General features: G+C 45.3%; 1 protein-coding gene across 5 annotated transcripts in view; it reads left to right on the top strand.

The window, feature by feature from the left end:
- Positions 1 to 18,821, top strand: part of Rbms3 (RNA binding motif single stranded interacting protein 3) — a 665,104-nt gene that overhangs the window by 189,445 nt on the left and 456,838 nt on the right. For all 5 annotated transcript variants that reach the window (XM_032911069.1, XM_032911066.1, XM_032911068.1 and 2 more), the window contains exons 3-4: positions 8,782 to 8,806; positions 11,334 to 11,367. In XM_032911069.1, coding sequence (XP_032766960.1) covers positions 8,782 to 8,806; positions 11,334 to 11,367 — 59 coding nt within the window. The remainder of the gene's footprint in view (positions 1 to 8,781; positions 8,807 to 11,333; positions 11,368 to 18,821) is intronic.

The raw sequence follows: 18,821 nt of genomic DNA, 5'->3' as shown, positions 1-18,821 counted from the left end.
AAAGGGGCAGGTGGAGAGGAGCGTAGGTGTGGGCTAGGGAACCAGAGCAGTGCATGCTGGAGAAGGTTAGGCGGCAAAGGCATGAGAACGTGGCATGGGAAGTGGTTTTGCCTGGAGAAGAGATGGAGATGTTAGGTGCAGCCAGAAGGAGGTGCAGCTAGTGAAGTGTGAGTCCTCACTGGATCTGAATTCTACAAAGAAGTACCATTGTTTGGGGGTGCACGGTTGATGAGGAACCTCCACAGGCCATGAGTTGGGAGATGCTGGTGACCACGAATGCCAAGCATAAATATCTGAGTTGCTTTCGTGCTGAACACTAACCGCGTAAGTGCTAAGGCATGACTTAGAGAGGGAGTGGAGCCATGTCAACTGGCCGCACATCATGCTGAGAGTTTTAACACATACCATTCATTTTATCTTTACAGCCACTGTGCAAAGTAGAGTTCGGTAGTCATATTGTACAGATCAAGGAACAGGAGTGAGGGGTCAAGAAATTTATCTCAGATCAGAAGGAGCTGAGAGGCAAATCTGTATGGTACGGCTCTGTGAAGACTATTCCCTTTCCGTATCCATTGATCAAATATGAAAGGCTGTTGAACACAGTGAAGAGTCGCAAGGTTGGATGGGGGAAAAACAAAAGCATAAACAACAGAATAAGCAACCCAAACACAAGTGTCAGATGGCTAAGGGTCCCAGGGCTGCTTACGGGGAGACTTGTTTCTCACTGCCACCGACTAAGGTGCTAGATCCCCCTAGTGTGATTAATGGCTTTAATTGTCAACTTGGCACAGTCTAGACTCACGTGGGAAGGGTTTCAGTGAGGGGTTGTCTTTATTAGGTTAGCCTATGGGCAGATCTCTGCGGGATTATCTTAATTAAATACACTGATGTGAGAAGACCCAGCCCACTGTGGGTGGCACCATTCCCTAATCAGAGTCCTCAACTGTATGAGTGGAGAAAACAAGCTGAGCATGAGCAAGCAAGGAAATGAGCACGAATGTACTCCTCACTCTCTGGTCTTGACTGTGACAAGTCATTCACATCACATGACCAGCTATCTGAAGGCACTGCCTTGACTTCCCCACAATGGTGGACGGTAACCTAAAACCGAAAGCTGAAATTGAAACCCTGGTCTCCTTCATATTGCTTTTGGTCAGGTTAGTTTATCACAGTCACAGGAATGAAACTCAGACACCTGTTCTACAACCCAGTTTCATAACCTAAGGTACCATTTTGGAGTCGTTGAGTGGAAGAATCACAAGATCTTGTGATGTTGTTCCATTTTTTAAAAATCAAACATATCAGATGAGATAAAGGGAGTGGAATAGGGTCTGAGGGAGATATCCTCAAAGTACACTATATTCTGTGAAAATGGGCTTAATGTAACCTTTGTTTTTTTTTTGTTTTTGTTTTTGTTTTTGTTTTTGTTTTTTGGTTTTTTTTAAAGTGGAGAGATATCTCCGTTGCTAAAGGTTAATACTACTCTTGCAGCCATCTTTAGTCCGGGGGAACCAGCGCCCTCTTCTGGCCTTTATAGGTAGTGCATACATGCACACGCATGCGCACGCACTCACGCACGCACGCACCCACACACGCACATAAAAATAAAATAAATCTTTTTAAAAATATGAACAAAACGGAATGAAAAATAAATTGAAAACGTCCACTTTGGGTTGACGACGGCTGTTTCAGGTTCACCCCTGCTTCTGATTAAAGAACGGGCGGGAATACTGCGTAATTGATGACTAATGATGTTTGACAGTTTTCTCTCTGCGCCACATCCTAATTCAGCCAAACTTTTAACCGTCCACTCGCTCCCATTGTAGGTGAAGGAAGAGCGTAGCGTAGACAGTGCCTGTGTTTCCTTCTCTTTCTTCTTAAAATCAGCTGCGAAGGAATGTCAGAGCAGCTGAACCCGGGTTGTAAGCTGTCGCTGCATCGGCTAAATGATTAATAACGGCGAGTGAAAACTGAAAAAAAAGAAGGAGGATCGTTTAGGGGTAGAAAGATAGCTCAGATGGTAAAGTGCTTGCTTGCAAAGAGGAGGACCTGAACTTTATCCCCCAAACCCTCATAGAAACAGCTGCGCCTTGCACATACTTATATCCCCAAGGCTGGGAAACAAAGGTGGAGACAAGCGTAGGGGGGGAGGGGTCACTGGCCACCAGACTAGTGAGAGACCCTGTCACACACGAAAAGATGGATGGTACGTGAGAAATGACTGCAAGTTGACCTTTGGCCTTGTGCACACACACACACACACAGACCCACGCAAAAGTCCTTTGCTTTTCAACACGGACTGTCATTGAAACAAAAGAAACGGGTTTTCAGTTTAAAACATGGAGCAGCGAATGCTTTCTGGAGGGGCTGTGGTTTGGTGACTTGTTTGTCCCCCTGGGCTTTGATCTTCCTCAGACAGAGCTCCAACTTCTTGCTCTCTAGCACACAGCCATCTGCTCCACCGCAGGGGCCTGATCATGATGCAGTGCCGGCCAGAAGCTTGCTCAGCGAGAACTTCTCTCTAGAAGACTGCTAGTGTGGGGACTCTTAATCCCTCCATCAGACTTCCTTGGAGTTTTCTTTGATCTCTTTCTCCTGTGGACTCCGTGTAGACCCTTTCTTGAAGCCTGGGAGTGGTGCACTGTGGGACTCAGACCACTGTCGGTGTGACTGACTTGCTGTCAGTCAGCACGATGTGAGGGTCCTGGTGCTGAGCGGTTCATTGCTGTTTGTCCTGTGGGCACCCTTGCCACCTGTAGGCGTCTACCCTGGTCCTGAGTCCTGAGTCCTGAGGACTGGAACTGGGAAGTGTCCAGGAGTTGGTTCATCCTTGGGGCAGTGGTCTTCAAGAGGACAACAGCAGCATGAGACCCCCCCCCCAGGGACCTGATAAGAGATGTAAATTCTACGGTTTTATGCCATATCTACTGAAAGAAGACTTTACTCACAGGGCCCACCTGCCCATAAATGCTAGCTTGTCCTATGACATTTAGGCAGACATTAAAGTTTGAAGGCCAGTTTGTTGTTACTTAGAGTAGGTCAAATTTGAATTATAGAATTATAGTACTGTAATGGAACATACCTACTGTTAGCGTGGTGGAAATAATACTTTGATAGTAGCAGGCTTGTCTGGAAAAGAAACATTTCCATTTGTTTCTCTTATGTCTAAGATACATAACTAGTGAGATAGATTGGTGGGTAAAGTTGCTTGCTGCCAGCCCGAAAGACTTCAGTTTGATCCCTTCTTGGGCCCTCAGGGTAGAAGGAGAAAACTGTTTTCTTCACATGCCCTCTGACCTTTGCACCTCTGACCATGGTGCACGCATGTAAACACACCACGCGCGGGCATACACACACACACACAGATACACACACATACACACATACACACATACACACACATACACACATACACATACACAAACATACATACACACACACAAACACACACACACACACACACACACACACACACACACACACATACACAAACACACACACACACCACCACACACACCCATACACACACATGCGCACGCAAACACACACATGTACACACACATACACACATACATACACACATACATACACATACACACACATACACATACACAAACACACACACACACACACACACACACACATGTGCACTCTCAGACAAACTTGTGCTCATGCCCACATGCTCAGGCACATGTGCACTCACACAAGCACACATGCACACACCTTTAGTAAATATAATATATTTATATATTTTACATACACTATATTTATTATGTAATTATATATTATATTATATTTATAGAATATTTTATTTAAAAATGATTCATAAATAAAATGCATATAAATGTAATATAAAGAACAAGTTAAAAATCAGTAGCATTTCTGATTATCAAAATATGACCCCTTTTGAAATACTTCCATCTCCAAAATCTTTGCTTCGGTTCCCACTGCTGCATGTTCTGTTACATGTTTCTTACAGGGAGTATTTAAAAGAGCAATACTGTCCACCAACTTCCCTCAGGCCCCTTCCCTTCCCCCAAAGCCAGCAGCCCCAGGGGAAGAGGTGTTTATTGTATTAGTTGCCATAGTGAACTACTATACCAGGTGGCTGGACAAAAATGGATTTGTTCTCAGTTCTGTATGCTGAAGCCAAGCCGTGTGCATGCCTGTGTCTAGCATGGTCTGTCTGTGGTTTGTAGATAGTTGTGTGGTTCCTTGCATCTTCTCATGCCTTTCTTCTCTGCCTGTCTCTATCCTAATGTACCAAGGCTTCTTTCCTACCTTAGCAATCTCTTTGGAAGGTCCCATGTCTCACTAACGTGGCTTTCTGAGAGTCAGGGGACGAAGATGCCAATAGATTTGGAAGGAATATACTTACTTTCACCCACCACAATTGTGCATGCCCTCAGGCATTCATTTGTGGCTCAAAGTAGTTAATTGTCCAAAATATGAATTTTTAATAACTTTAACATTTTGCTATGTATTTTATACCCATATTTTTCTGCATAAATTTGTTCACACCATGCAACTGGAACATATAGGCCAGTAGGAGACAACTTGTAGCTTCTGGAACCAAATCCAGGTCCTCTGTAAGAACAGAAAGTGCTTGAAACCACTTAGCCAAGTCTCCCTCTCCCCGAATATAAACTTCTGTGGATGCATGTCTGAAACGAGGCTGGGGTCATTTATCATGAACTGATCCCTGTCACATTCCAAGCGGGTCACTCCACCTACAGACACATTCCATCGGCGCCCCTAAATGCCAAAGAGAGAATGGATGAGCCACCCAAGAAGTAGGGGGGAAATCACCTCTGCTAAATGGATAGAGTCTCACACATTAAGTGGACGCCATCCCTTCTTTTCGTCTGGTTTCCATACGGGAGGCATGTGAGAAATGGCTTCGCCAGGAGTTAATTGACAGTGGAGACTCTATCTTTAGTCTCTGCCTGTAATTTTTTTTTCTGAGTTAATATACACAGTGGGTGATGTGGTGAAGGACTCAAAAATAAATTCTCTGTGTAAGTATCTTACCAATTTGATGTCTTAATAATGTATGAAGAAGAAACCCATAATAGGTGTTATTTTCCCTTCAACTCCGGCAAACAAAAGAAGCCTCGGGTTTAAATTAGGCTTGTGTATGAAACAAGGAGCTATGTCAACAAATACGGTTTGAGGTAGAAGCAACATAAGACAGAGGGTAATGGCTGGAAGGATACTGGATATCTCTTTTACAAATTAAATGAAAACTAGTGTAAAAGGAGTTGAAGAAGATAATCACAAACATATGCATTCTATTTTGAATTATGGATATGTGCATGTGCCCAAAGAGGCCAGAGGTGTAGGCTCTCTGTGGAGCTAGAGTTACAGGACAGTTTGAGTTACCCAGCATAGCAGCCGAAAATGGAGGTTGGATTCTCTGCGAGAGCAGTGTATACTCTTCACCACTGCACCATTCTCTTAGTTAGGGTTTACCGCTGTGAACAGACACCATAACCAAAGCAACTCCCATAAGGATTGAACTGGAACTGGCTTACAGGTTCAGAGGTTCAGTCCATTATCATCAAGGCGGGAGCATGGCAGCATCCGGGCAGGCATGGTGCAGGAGGAGCTGAGAGTTCTGAAGACAAACAGGAGAAGATTGGCTTCTAGGCAGCAAGGGCAAAGGTCTTAAAGCTCACAGCCACAGTGACATACATACTCCAACAAGGCCACACCTCCTCCAACAAGGCCACACCCACTCCAGCAAGGCCACACCCACTCCAGAAAGGCCATGCCCACTCCAGCAAGGCCACACCCACTCCAGAAAGGTCATGCCCACTCCAGCAAGGCCACACCCACTCCAGAAAGGCCACACTTACTTCAGCAAGGCCACACCTCCAACAAGGCCACACCTATTTCAACAAGGCCACACCTCCTAATAGTGCCGCTCTCTGGGCTAAGCCTATACAACCCATTCCAGCCATCTCTCCAGACTTGCTAGTTACCATCCTAAAGATGACTCTGGACATAGGAAAGTAGTGTTTGAACCCTGGCTGAACTGGGAACTTCACAACCACATTGGGTAGTGGAGAACATGTGTATACACCGTGGAGTGGTGCGTGCTGTTTTCAAACAGTGCCCTGCCAGAGCTGTTAAGGGACCATCCGTGCTGGCAGGGGAAAACCCATGTAGAAAGGCTTACAATACAAGTTTTCTTACTCTGTTTCCACCAAGCATTTCAGCGCCCTGCGGAAGTCGTCTGTGGAGAGTACTTTACCTCGTCTTGCCCTAGGAAAGGAAGGGATGGCAAAGGGAATTAGATTTATCTCAAGCTCCTGGAGCTGGCAAGCTCATGGGACCCCATCAGCTGTCCATTCCCAGGCACTATTTAGTGACACGGTCATATTTTCTAAGGTCAGGTTTTGTCTTCCACTCATGGATGACAGAGCTGGAGAAAATCTTTACAAAGACTTAAATCTTGATCTAAACCTTAAAAAGAGGAGGCAAGGTTATATATGTTCACAGTTAGCCTTGAGCTTAAAGCATATAAAAATATATAGGTTTTTAAAAATCTGACTACATGTGTGTAAGTGTGTGTGTGTGTGTGTGTGTGTGTGTGAGAGAGAGAGAGAGAGAGAGAGAGAGAGAGAGAGAGAGAGAGAGAAGTGGCTTGGACCTTTAAATAGCATAGGAACCGAGGGAATAGCTTACAGGTAGAATGTTGGCCCAACAGGCACAAGACAGCCTTCTACTCTGCAGAATGTAGGCCAAAAAGGAGAAACTACAACCAGCCTTGAATCTGTTACTTATAACAGTTGTTGGCTCTGTGGGTCATGGAGAACACCCTGCCTGTTATGCAGAAAGCCCCTGTTTGTCATCATGAACAATCAGGTGTGAACTGTGACCAGCAACCACTGAATGCCATCTCTGTAGTTTCAAAGCCAACTTTGTGACATAATTATTAATGCAGTACCTTATCTCTGAACCCAGGAATGAAGTTCCTGCAACTCTGATGAGTGTGTGTGTGTGTGTGTGTGTGTGTGTGTGTGTGTGTGTGTGTGTGTGACTTGGGAAGCACTCATGTTCGTTTCTGCTGTTTCTGACTTCTGTTGCATTGGAAAGTTGATCCTGGAGTGTAACTAGAATGGAATGGGGGTGGTCTAGAATGAATGTAGTTTGCGTATTTTTTAGAGAGAGCAAGAACATCAGAGAGAGACAGAGAGAAACAAAGAAACAGAGAGAGAGAGAGAGAGACAGAGAGAGAGACAGAGAGACAGAGAGACAGAGATAGAGACAGAGACAGAGAGACAGAGACAGAGAGACAGACAGAGACAGAGACAGAAAGAGAGAGAGACAGAGATGGATTTACAGTTATATCATTTTTGAAAAACAAAGTCATTTCCTTTATTTTATTTACTTAACAAAATAATTAGTGTTTATTTTATCCTGCTTTCTGCAGGAATGCATCCACTATTTTTTCTTACTAGAGCAATATTCTACTTTTTCTATTTATGTAGCACTGGCTGGGGGAGAGGTTTCAACACGGTAGGGCAGTATGCAGCATGGTCTAAGGGCGCTGCCGTTGGGTGTGATTCAGTGTGCGATGCACTCATTTCTAATCGTGTCTTCACTAAGCTTCAACACTGATGGTCCTTATGGAAAACGAATATTGCAGAACTAGCTTTAGAGGCCAATTAAGTGGGGCTAGAGAGATGGCTCAGGGACTAAGGGCACGGGCTGCTCTTGCAGAGGTCCCCATCCAGTGGCTCACAGCCATTTATTCCAGGGGATCTGATGCCCTCTTCTGACCCCCACCTGGACCATGCACACACATGGAAAACTTGCATACATGCAGGCAAAACATTCATAAAATAAAAATAAAGATGAAAAATTAGAGAAAGAGAATCAGATGGTATTTTTTTAAAAAAAAAACTCCTTTAAATACAGTTTAGAATTTTTATCTTAAGGATTCTGTACCTGTTGTGTATTAGGTTTAAATGTTTTAAACTCTGTCTGTCTGTCTGTCTGCCTGCCTCCTCTTCCTCCTTCTCCTTCTTCTTCTCTTCCTCCCCCTCTCCCTTCTTCTTTTAATCTCTTGAATACTGTGCTAGTGTTACTTTTCAGCAGAATGACATTTTTGCCTCTCCTTCTTTTCCTCCTCTTTTTTTCTCATCACAAACATTTTCCATTAAATTATTATTTATTTATTCACATTACATCCTGATTGCAGCCAACCCCCCAGCATGGTTCCCTCCTCCATCCCTCTCCCCTTTACCTCTGAGAAGCTGGAGGTCCCTCCTGGGAGACCAACCCACCCTGGTACCTTTAGTCATTTCAAGACTAGGTACATCCTCTCTCACTGAGACCAGGCAAGAGAACACAGTTAGAAGGTCAGCATTCACAGGCAGGCAACAGAGTCAAAGTAAGTCCCCACTCCAGTTATTGGGGGATCTGCATGGGCTACACATGTACTATACATGTGCAGGGGAGGGGGTAGATCCAGTCCTTGTATGTTCTTTGGTTGATGGTTCAGTCTCTGGCAGTTCCCAAAGGTCCAAGTTAGTTGATTCTGTTGATGTTCTTATAGAGACCGTATTCCCTCTGGGTTCTTCAATCCTTCCTCCAACTCTTCCACAGGACTTCCTGAGCTCTGTCAAGTGTTTGTCTGTGAGTCCCTGCATCTGTTTTGGTCAGCTGCTGGGCGGAGCCTCTCAGAGGACAGTTATGCTAGGCTCTTGTCTGTGAATCTAGGCTGACAAATACAAAAATAGCTTGAGGTTCCAAGGTAGTCAAAGGAGGAAGGCAGGGCAGCAATGTGTCCACACGGGTCTTCTGAGGACAGCTCAGCACATCCCCCAAGCACACATGCACACAATTGGCAGGGGCTGCAACTCATTCTTTTATGTCTCATGCAGGGCCCCATGTATCCAGGCCAGCCGTGCCAAATACAGCTGTCAACAGTGTCTTCCCATGTTACATCATTGTGACAAGGCCTTGACCAACAAAGTGGCATCAAGGTCTCACAGTGCGCCCCAATTTTTTTTTAAAAAGCACCCATTTTCCTGAGCAGCTCATGCTTAGTGAGCATTTACCCGATGTGACATGTGGAACTTTCTTCTCTAAAGATAGTGTGGAAATATACTATTTACTGGCCATTTTCCGTGGGGGTCTCTGCAAACACCAGGGCCAGCAGAGTAACAATCCCAACAAGATAAGAGACGGAAATCTGGTTCAACAGGCTCAGAGGCCGATGTTGGTTCAAACTTCTGAAGTCTGACCTGGGCAGTTTATTTTAGGCATATCTAAGTATGGCACCATTTGTAAACACTTCCTGGTATAGCACAATGAGGCATAATTACACACAACTCTTCGCAGAGTACACGTAAACTTCTTCCATGAAGGTGAGTTCTAAAGATGTGTGCTACCTCCAGGGCTCAGGGGGAGGATCTGGTGTGGTCTATGTCATCCAGAGAGTGTAAGGATCATCTTGGCTGTGTATCCTCTCCAGTCATCCAGTCATGGTTGTGGGAGTTTGGAGAACAGGGGCGGAGGTGGGGGAGTTGGCCACACAGACAGTTTAATGGCCACATGGATTATTGAGTATCTTTGATCTTGCTTGCATGAGCTTCCTATGACTGGGCCAAACAGACAATGGAAGGATCACCTGGCTATTAGCCACTGCCGGGGGGATGGGTCACAGAGCTTGCTCTGCCTTTGAAGAAGGTAACTGCGTGTCCAGCATCCCTGCTTCCCCTACTGCTCTAGGTGACTATAAGAGCCTTTGTGCTCCCCCAAATCTTCCCCGGACAGAAAATCTGAGAATGAAGTAGAACATGGACAGGAAATGCGTGTGGACTGATGCCTGCAATCCTAGTGCTAGGGAAACTGAGGCAAGAATATGTTTAGTTCTGAGCTACCTGGAAATACAGTGGAGGGGAAAGAATATGATTGCAATATATTGTATGAAAAAATTGTTCTGAAGAAAGTAAATAAAAATGAGGGCTGTGCATATGTCGATGGTAGAACGGAAGGAAGCAGAGCTTCGGGTTTCTTACATAGCGAAGGGCACCTTGAACTTGTGGTTCTCCCGCCAATACTTGGCATGGCAGGCATGCACCGGCGACTTCTAGTTTCTGCAGCTCTGGGGATTGAACCCAGGGCTTTGTGCCAGGTGAAGACTGAGGAGCCTCACACGCGCCCCTGCTGGCTACATCTCCTAGTGGAAGATCGTGAGAAGGGAAATTTTCAGGGACTTGGTCCTCAGAGGGAGGTGATGATCGGAGAGAACGGTGTGAGGAAAAGCTAGTGTAGAGGCGACTCCGATTCTCATACCTCCCTCAGCCCTGCAGGCAAAACCCATCGGCCCTCAGAACAACCCCGCAAGGAAGACAGTGTTCCTCTCAGCCATCATCCACTGCTCATGGGGATCCAATTCGTTATTTATGCATTAAGTTTAGTCACTTTCTTATTCTGTGTACACAAGTGTTTTGCCTACATGCATTTCTGTGCCCCGCCTGGTGCTGATTGAGGTAGAGAGGGTGTAGGATACTCTGGGAAGTGATGATGATGATGATGTGATGATGATAACAACAACTATTATTATTATTATTATTATTATTATTATTATTATTATTATTATTATTATTATTATTTTGCAACAGAATCTCATTATTCCAGGCTGTCCTTGAATTCCCCATCTGGCCCAAGGATAACCTTAAACTCTTACCTCTCCTGCCTCCACTTCTTGACTGCCGTGACTGCAGAAATCTAACAACATATCTGGTTAATGGGTTGCTAGGACTGAATCCAGAGCAATGTTCATGCCCCCAGCACTGTACTCTCCCAACTGAGCTAAAACCCCCAGTCTGTAATTTTACAGTCTTAGTTTTACAGAGGGAGATGTGGTGGCTGTGAGGAGCTGGACTAAAATGTCCAAGGTGACAGTAGAGGTAGTGAGAATTGGTCACAGGCCCCAGCCCAGCAGCACACCTTAATCTGGAGGTCCACAGGTGGCTCTGCACATTGCTTCCCTCCGTGGATACTCGAGCCAGCTAGATGGGCATATGCCTGTGGGCCCAGCCCAGGGCTTGCCCGCCGAAGCGGGGGTCCAGGTTATCAAGAATAGCTGATGCAAGGGCACCCTGCCGTGAGGATGGTGCTCACCCCCCCCCAGACGCACCTCTGCGAAGTAGTGGGTGCCGCAATGTTCATGAAGGTCATGTGAGTGTCTTCACTGGGTTTCAATAACAGCTTTGTTCTCTTCTCTCTCTCTCTCTCTCTCTCTCTCTCTCTCTCTCTCTCTCTCTCTCTCTCAGGTCTCCCCCCCTCTCAGGGAAAAATCAGATCCACGAAAGGCAATTCTTGACAAGAATACGAATCAATGCAAAGGTAGGTGTGAGCTCCTCCCACCCCGAGTTCTCCCTATACCCTTCAGTCGACCGCGCCTCCAGGGGCGCAGGGACCGTGGTGTGCGTGCGTGCTACGTGGCAAGCCCCTGTGACGTCGTCAGTGCTTTGTGTGGGCCGTATGCCTGGTAACATTGCTCATTATTTTTTTTCATTAACAAACAAGATGAAAATCACAAATCAGGACAAGTATCAAATCGCTTTCAACAGAAAACTAAATTACCTTCTAACAACTTCGGGTTGGTCTAATTCGAATGCTATTATCAATGATATAAATTGATTTCCTATATGAAGATGAGGTGCACTGGGGGAAATGGTCCCGGGCAAATCATGCTTTAATTTCTCTGTTCTTCAGAGCTCTGGCAAAATTTGTTGACTAGGAATGAATTTAATGATGGGCCAATTAGATCTATGCTTTGGTTATAAATATCTTACAAGATTTCAAGGCATTATTAAGTTAGGCTTTTTCTCTCTCCCTGCTGGAAATATCCCAGAATCACTTGACAATGTCTGTGGCTTGCGTTTCTCCATGTCTGGAACCTCATACAATGTTTAAAGGTTACCTTAAATTATTTGCGTTACCTATATGGTGATTGCTGCATGACTTGCTTCTGACTGGGAAAATCAGAATGCTTCTTGTCACATATATTATTCCTTGCCCTTAATCCAGTATTCATTGTAATTCCGAAGTCAAGCACTGTGGGTGAGCCCAAGAGAGTATGTGCAAGTGTTAGCAAAGGACACTCATGTCCTCCTAAATGTCTCCTGACCTTCTGGGTGATGGTAGGCAGATTCATTTCAGTAGCTTTTCAAAGAAAAGTGTTGCTTGTCTCTGATCAGCTCAGGACCACATCAGGAGCAAGACAGAGAATACCAGCTTGTAAGTTCTGTCTCGAGAGAGTTCAACGGCCAGTTGAAAACAATCGCACCCTAAGATGATGTAAACACAGAAGCTTGCCTGCAGTCACAGCACCAGGAAGGCAGAGCTGGGGGATCCCCCCAAGCTTGCTGGATTAGCTAGACTAGCTGGTCCCGTGAGGTCTGAGTTCATATAGATCCTGCATCAGTATAGGTGTGGAAAATCACCAAAGAAGGTAGCCAGGGTACACAGCTCTGGCTTCCACATGCACTCACACACATGTATACAGAGAGAAGCAAATCCCAACATCCTCGGGAGGACCCTGGGTATTCGAGCTTCACTGTGAGCGTGGAGAGTAGATCTCAGAAGGAGCTGCGGAATACTGTGGAGTGTGGAGATGAACGTTTTCTTTCTTGGGAATGAAAGCCAGACACTGAGGGAGATTTTCCAACTTGGAATTGTATATACCCTTGCAGTTGTTATGTAAAATTATACCAGGGAATGTTACTGTAGTCGGTGGGAAGGGGCACAGAGTTCTGGAGGTTTTAAGAATTGTGTCTGTTGGATCTTAATGGTTGAGAGTGGTTGTGAGGATTCAGTTCCCAGAACAACATGGTATCCCACAACTGTAAGTCCGGTTCCAAAGTATCCGATGCCCCCTTCTGGCTTCCAGTGGACATTGGACACAATTGGTGCATACACATGCACACGCACACGCACACACACACACACACACACACACACACAAGTACATGCAGGCAAAATACTCAAACACATAAAATAAACAATTAAATAAAAAAGAAAAAATTATCCTATATAGAACATGGGCCTCTTGTTAATAGTTGTTTGTGGTAATCATACTTTGATTTCTGTGTATTCAGGAAAGAGGTTTTAGAGAAAAATGAGCGGAACTGAATTATTGACTAAGGAGTAGAGAATGTGTGTCCATCTGTCTGTCTATCATGTGTGTGTGTGTGTGTGTGTGTGTGTGTGTGTGTGTGGATAGATATAGATATCTGTCTAGCTATCATATCTCTATCCATCCACCATATGTTATTAACCTATAATTCTAGGGAAGGTCATGAAGAAGGAATAACCCTGGATCCCAACCCCCTAGTAGGATGGAGGTGACTGTGAGAGTTTTCAAAGCTATTTACCAGTAGATGTAAATAGGACAAACAACTGTCTTTGAGGGAAATTGCTGATGATTGCTCATGATGACCATGGAAATGCTGGAGAAGAAGGGGCACAGTCACTGAGATACAGAAAGGGTATTAGAGCCTTCCAAAGGGGAAGCAAGGAAAGGCCAGAGAAAGAACCTCATGTGGAAGGTTGTGTGGAGAAATAATGAGATTAACACTAGAGGTTTATAACCCATGGTGGAGAAGGGGGGGGTCTTTTAAGATCTGATAATCAAAGAATCTAAGTGGTAGACTCTCAATGTGGGTGATGAAAACTTTACTCGGGTCCTGTGGGAGGAGAAGTGTTTAGAAAAGTGAAAGAAAGAAAGAAAGAAAAAGAGAGAGAGAGAGAAAGAGAGAGAGAGAGAGAGAGAGAGAGAGAAGGAAAAAAAGAAAAGAAAGAAAGACAGACAGGCAGTCAGGCAGGGAGGCAGACAACCTCAATCTTGAAGGGCTGAGGAGATGGCTCAGGGATTAAGAACTCTTGATATTCCTCCAGAGGATCCAGCACCAATCTGTTGGGCTGTGCACCACACCCTGTAAGTCCAGCTCCAGGGGATCTGATTCCCTCTTCTGTCCTCTGGGGACACTTGCACACATGTGCACACACAGAGATAAATGCATACACATATGCATAAACGTAAATAAGAATGAATCTTAGCATGGATTATTATAATCATATAATGATAATAAATAATATTGATTAAGAGGACTATAAGAGAAATGGTGTCCACGGAACAAGTTAGATAGCCACGAGGAACAGGGAGATGCCAGCAATACACATGTGCTCTCGATTAAACACATACAATAAACACTTCACATAGAATTCTAACAACTTAGCTTATTTACCTGTGCCAGTGCTGTGGACATATGTGTGTGCACATGTGTGTATGTGTGTGCATGTGCACAACTGTGCACATACTTGTAAAATGCTAGAGGTCGTACTTGGTTGATCTCCATCTTATTTTTAATACAGGATTCTCACCCAATCTGTAGCTCACTGGTTCAGCTAGACTGTCTGGCCAGCAAGCCCTAGGCGTGCTTCTGCCTCCAACTGTGGAGAGCCCTGATACACACATGTTAACAACTACATGGGCTTTGGGAACCAGAACTCAGATCCTCTGGTTTGTACAGCAATTGCTTTGCCCACTGTCCCTCTCCTCTCTCCTGCCCAGGAGATAGCAATATTTGTTTGTTTGTTACAATATATGTGTGTGTCTTGTGTGTATATGCATGCTTGCATGTATGAGAGCACATGTATACGCAAGTGCCTGTGAACTTATGTGTGCTTGTTTATAGAGACCCAAAGCTGATGTCAGGAGTCTGCCTTAATTGTATTCCACTTTACTCATTGAGGCAGGGTCTTTCAACTAATGACGCACAGCTGGCTGGTTAGCTCTCTCTGGGAATCTGTTATCTCTTTGTTCCTGGTGCTGGAATCAAGGATGGGTCACCACTCCTACCTGTGGGTTCTGAGGATTCGAAGTCAGGTCCTTACACTTGGACAGCCAGTTCGTTACCCACGCAGTCCAGGGTAGCATTAAGAAGGAAAATTGTGTTAGTGCAGGACCAGAGCTATTTGTTATTTTAATATTTCTTTGAATCTATTTTGTGGTGTTTTCAAGAAAAAAATAAATGCAGGGCCTAGAACAATCTGACTGATTTCAATAGTGACTTTCCTTCCCTTTTATACATGTGTATGAGCGTTTAGACAAACCTGCCTGTTCACCTGTGTATGCAGTAGGCAAGGATGCCAGAAGAGGTTTGTGGATTTCCACGGTGGTGGGGAGAATGGACCCCATGTTCTTAACCACTGAGCCGTCTCCCCAGCCCAGAGCTAGTTTGAATTTTGTCTATGTGTCGGCTGTTCTATAAAACCTCAGAAACTCATGGCCTTACCTGATCTCGTTTTTCAACTAGTCTCAGGTGTAATTGAGTTTGAAGAACACAGTTCACAGTTTATTGTTTTAAACAGCAAGCAGAAGTTAAGGCTTCCATGGCCACTTTTTCAGGAAAAAAGATGAAAGTCGTCTGGATCTTGTTTGTAAATTACTAAAATCATGGAGGCTGTCATTAGAGGACACAAATTGGATTGAATCTTCACATTACAACCTCCCCTCTAGCCGGAGGGAACCAAAACAGACCTGTCAGAAGACAAGGATTTATTTATGTCTGGTTTTTTTTTTTTTAAAGATGTTGTCAGTTTTCCACAAAAGGCTACACAGGCTGGATGTCCTCAAGTTTTGAAAGGCATGAGAAAATGCACGTTGGTCTCCCTCAAGATGCAGGCAAAAGGCATCAGCTGGCCTTCATGTGTCAACCTCCAGGCTCTGATTCTGCCTTAACCTCTAGGTTAAGAGAGGACAGGGTTTTTTTCTCTTTAGGTCCCGCCTGCACCCTGGGTGGGGCAGAGAGTAGCCGGGCTGAGCCTGGTTGTGGAAGGATCATGAGAACTCTCTTAGCACCTCCTGATTTGGAGTTGATTCTTCTGTGGTGTCTGAAAGGGTTTCCTCTATTCGTAATATGGCGAAATCCAAACGGTCACCATCAGCCCCAAATAACCAGAAATTGCTGAGCGAAGCAAGCCATGGCTCAGATGCGGCATAATCGCAAACAGACCATGGCTCGTTCAGATAATCCCGCACCAGGACTGAGAGGTATTGTTCACGTTCTGAAGACTGGTCCTGCTCTGATTTGTGGGTTTGTTTTTTTTTTTCATTTATATTTTTTTTACATTTAAAAATATTTTGTTGTTCCCTGTGAGTTTTTCTCCTGGGCCCAGTATACTTGGCAAATGTTAAAGTTTTCAAGGACTTTAAAACATGGTCAGCACAAGGTCTGAGCCTTCAGTGGATTGCATTGTCTGTGACTTCTCCTCGCTTTCCAAGGTTGGATCTGCTTCCCCTCACTCCGTTCCGTTGCTCCAGCAGACGCTGTGTTCAGAGCCTTGGGAGTGAGTAATGGGTCTTCAGGAAAAGTCTCCAGGCCTCATTGCCGTACATGCAAACAGTGCCCCAGTTTGCCAGAGTGGAAAATACTTCACTGTCCCTGACTGGGCTCTATTTGTAGAAGCTTTGGCTACTCTGATATTCTACTGGATCCTTAAGAATAGAGTTGAGGGTCTGAAGCGATAGCTAAGTATTCAAGAGTCCCGGCTGCTCTTGCAGAGAACCAGAGTTTGATAACAGCGCCTATGCACAGCTCACGACTGCCTGCAACCCCAGTGTCAGGGGATCCAGTATCCTCTTTTGGCTTTTACGGACACTGCGTGCACATAGTACAAGCATGTATGTGCAGGCTACGTTCCTGTACACACAATTTTATTTCATATTTTTAAAGATGTCAAGGTCGAAGACGGTATTCGAAAGCTGGGAAGTAATTCATGAAAAAATGTCATTTATTCCTTCAGGTGACATCGGGGAACTTGTCCCCACTGCTAAGGATAGTCCTACCTGCTGCACTCCTCTAAGTGAGAACCAAGAGCCACCCAGACAGTTCTAGAGAAAGGGGTGTGGCTTTGCTCTTGGACTGGATCCATGAAGAGTCCATGGTCATGTCTATGTGCATGCATATGCACATGTTTATGTAGACAGTGTGGGGTGTGTCTGGAGGGACATTTGCTGGCCTTATGCATCTGCATATGGAAGCCAGAGGTAGCCCTTTGCTATCTTCTTCATGATGTCCTGCCCCACCATCTTTTGAGGCAGGGAGTCTCAGTAACTTGGACCTTACTATTCACTAGATCAGCTGCCCAGCACGTCCCAGGGACCCTTCTGTGTCTGCCTCCCCGGTGCTGGGATTACAAGCATGCCCAACACACCTGTATTCATCGACCTGGGCTGTAAGGGATCCACACTCAGGTCTTCATGCTATGTCAGCAATATTCTATCTGCTGAGCTACCTTCCTACCATATGCTTACATATTATTTTATTTTTCAAAATTTTTATTCACTTTTACACTCCAGATATTATTCCCCTCCCATGCCACCCTCTGACTATTCCACATCCCATACCTCCTCCCACCCCCGCTTCCCACTCTCCACGACAATGTCCCCACACCACCCATCCCACCAGATCCCTAAACTTCCTAGGGCCTCCAGTCTCTTGAGGGTTAGGTGCATCTTCTCTCACTGAATCCAGACCCAAGAGTCCTCTGCTGTACATGTGTCGGAGGCCTCATCTCAGCCAGTGTATGCTGCCTGGTTGGTGATCCAGTGTCTAAGAGATCTCAGTGATCCAGGTTAATTGAGACTGCTGGTCCTACTACAGGGTTGCCCTCCTCCTCAGTTTCCTCCAGCTTTTCCCTAATTCAACCAGAGGGGTCAGCAGCTTCTGTTTGTTGGTTGGGTACACATATCTGCATCTGACTCTTTCAGCTGCTTGTTGGGTCTTTCGGAGGGCAGTCATGATAGGGCCCTTTGTGTGAGCACCCCATAGCCTCAGCAATGATGTCAGGTATTGGGGTTTCCCCTTGAGCTGGCTCCCACTTTGAGATAGGGTCACACTGTGCAGCCCTGGGTGGCCCAGAATACAGAGGTCTGCCTGCCTCTGCCTCCCAAGCACTGGGATTCACTGATGTACAACTACACTGAGCTTCCCGTGTTTGAGGGTGAAGATATGGATTTGAGCAAGTTTAGGATTGGTCGATTTACTTTTCATTTCTGTCATAGTTGTTAAGAGGGCTTATTGACGTAGGACATGCAGGAAGGGCAGAATCTCGTGAAAAGTCCCTGAGCCTGAAGGGAGGAGGTGGCTTAGTCTGCCGTGCTATAGGTCAGTCGCTGCACACTGGGAGTAGCCCCTGCATCTGCACGGGCCCCGTAATACCACACGCACAGAGCAGGGGTGTTCCTTCGTGCATGTGGGACTATTTAATTCAGCCAGGTATCATGGCTACCCAGAGGTTCCCTCATACAGAAACAGCTCAGGCAGAGGAGGGCGGCTGGCAGCATGCTGTGGAGAGCTTTTCTCAAGTGCCTTTTGTTTTCTGAAATGAACCCGCGCAAAAAATAAATGTTCTGTGAAATCTATGAGTCTGAGGAATTGCATTTCGAGAGGACTGGGTACCTCCAACCAGGTGGGCTCACAGTCTATTGAGCAAGAGGCTCGTGAAAGAAAATGGCCTGGAAACAAAAAAACACATCCATTCAATTTTCAGATAATGGGGTTAGATTACAAAAATAAAAATAAATAATAAATAAAAAGACCAAACATTTTCCCTTTGGAAAAACACCTTTCCCCTGTGTGACAGCAGTTGTGTGATATTTCCCTGGGGCTCTGCTTGGGTCTTCCTCATCTACTCTGACATTAATCCGACACTTTGTCACAGGCAGCACGGATGTGTGCATGTGCTTCCGTGGCTATTAATATCAGCTCTCCCCTTCTTATTTCCAAAGG

The sequence above is a fragment of the Rattus rattus genome, chromosome 8 (genome assembly GCF_011064425.1).
Source record: "Rattus rattus isolate New Zealand chromosome 8, Rrattus_CSIRO_v1, whole genome shotgun sequence".
In the NCBI taxonomy this organism is placed as follows: domain Eukaryota; kingdom Metazoa; phylum Chordata; class Mammalia; order Rodentia; family Muridae; genus Rattus; species Rattus rattus.
This window is presented reverse-complemented; position numbering and strand designations above follow the sequence as displayed.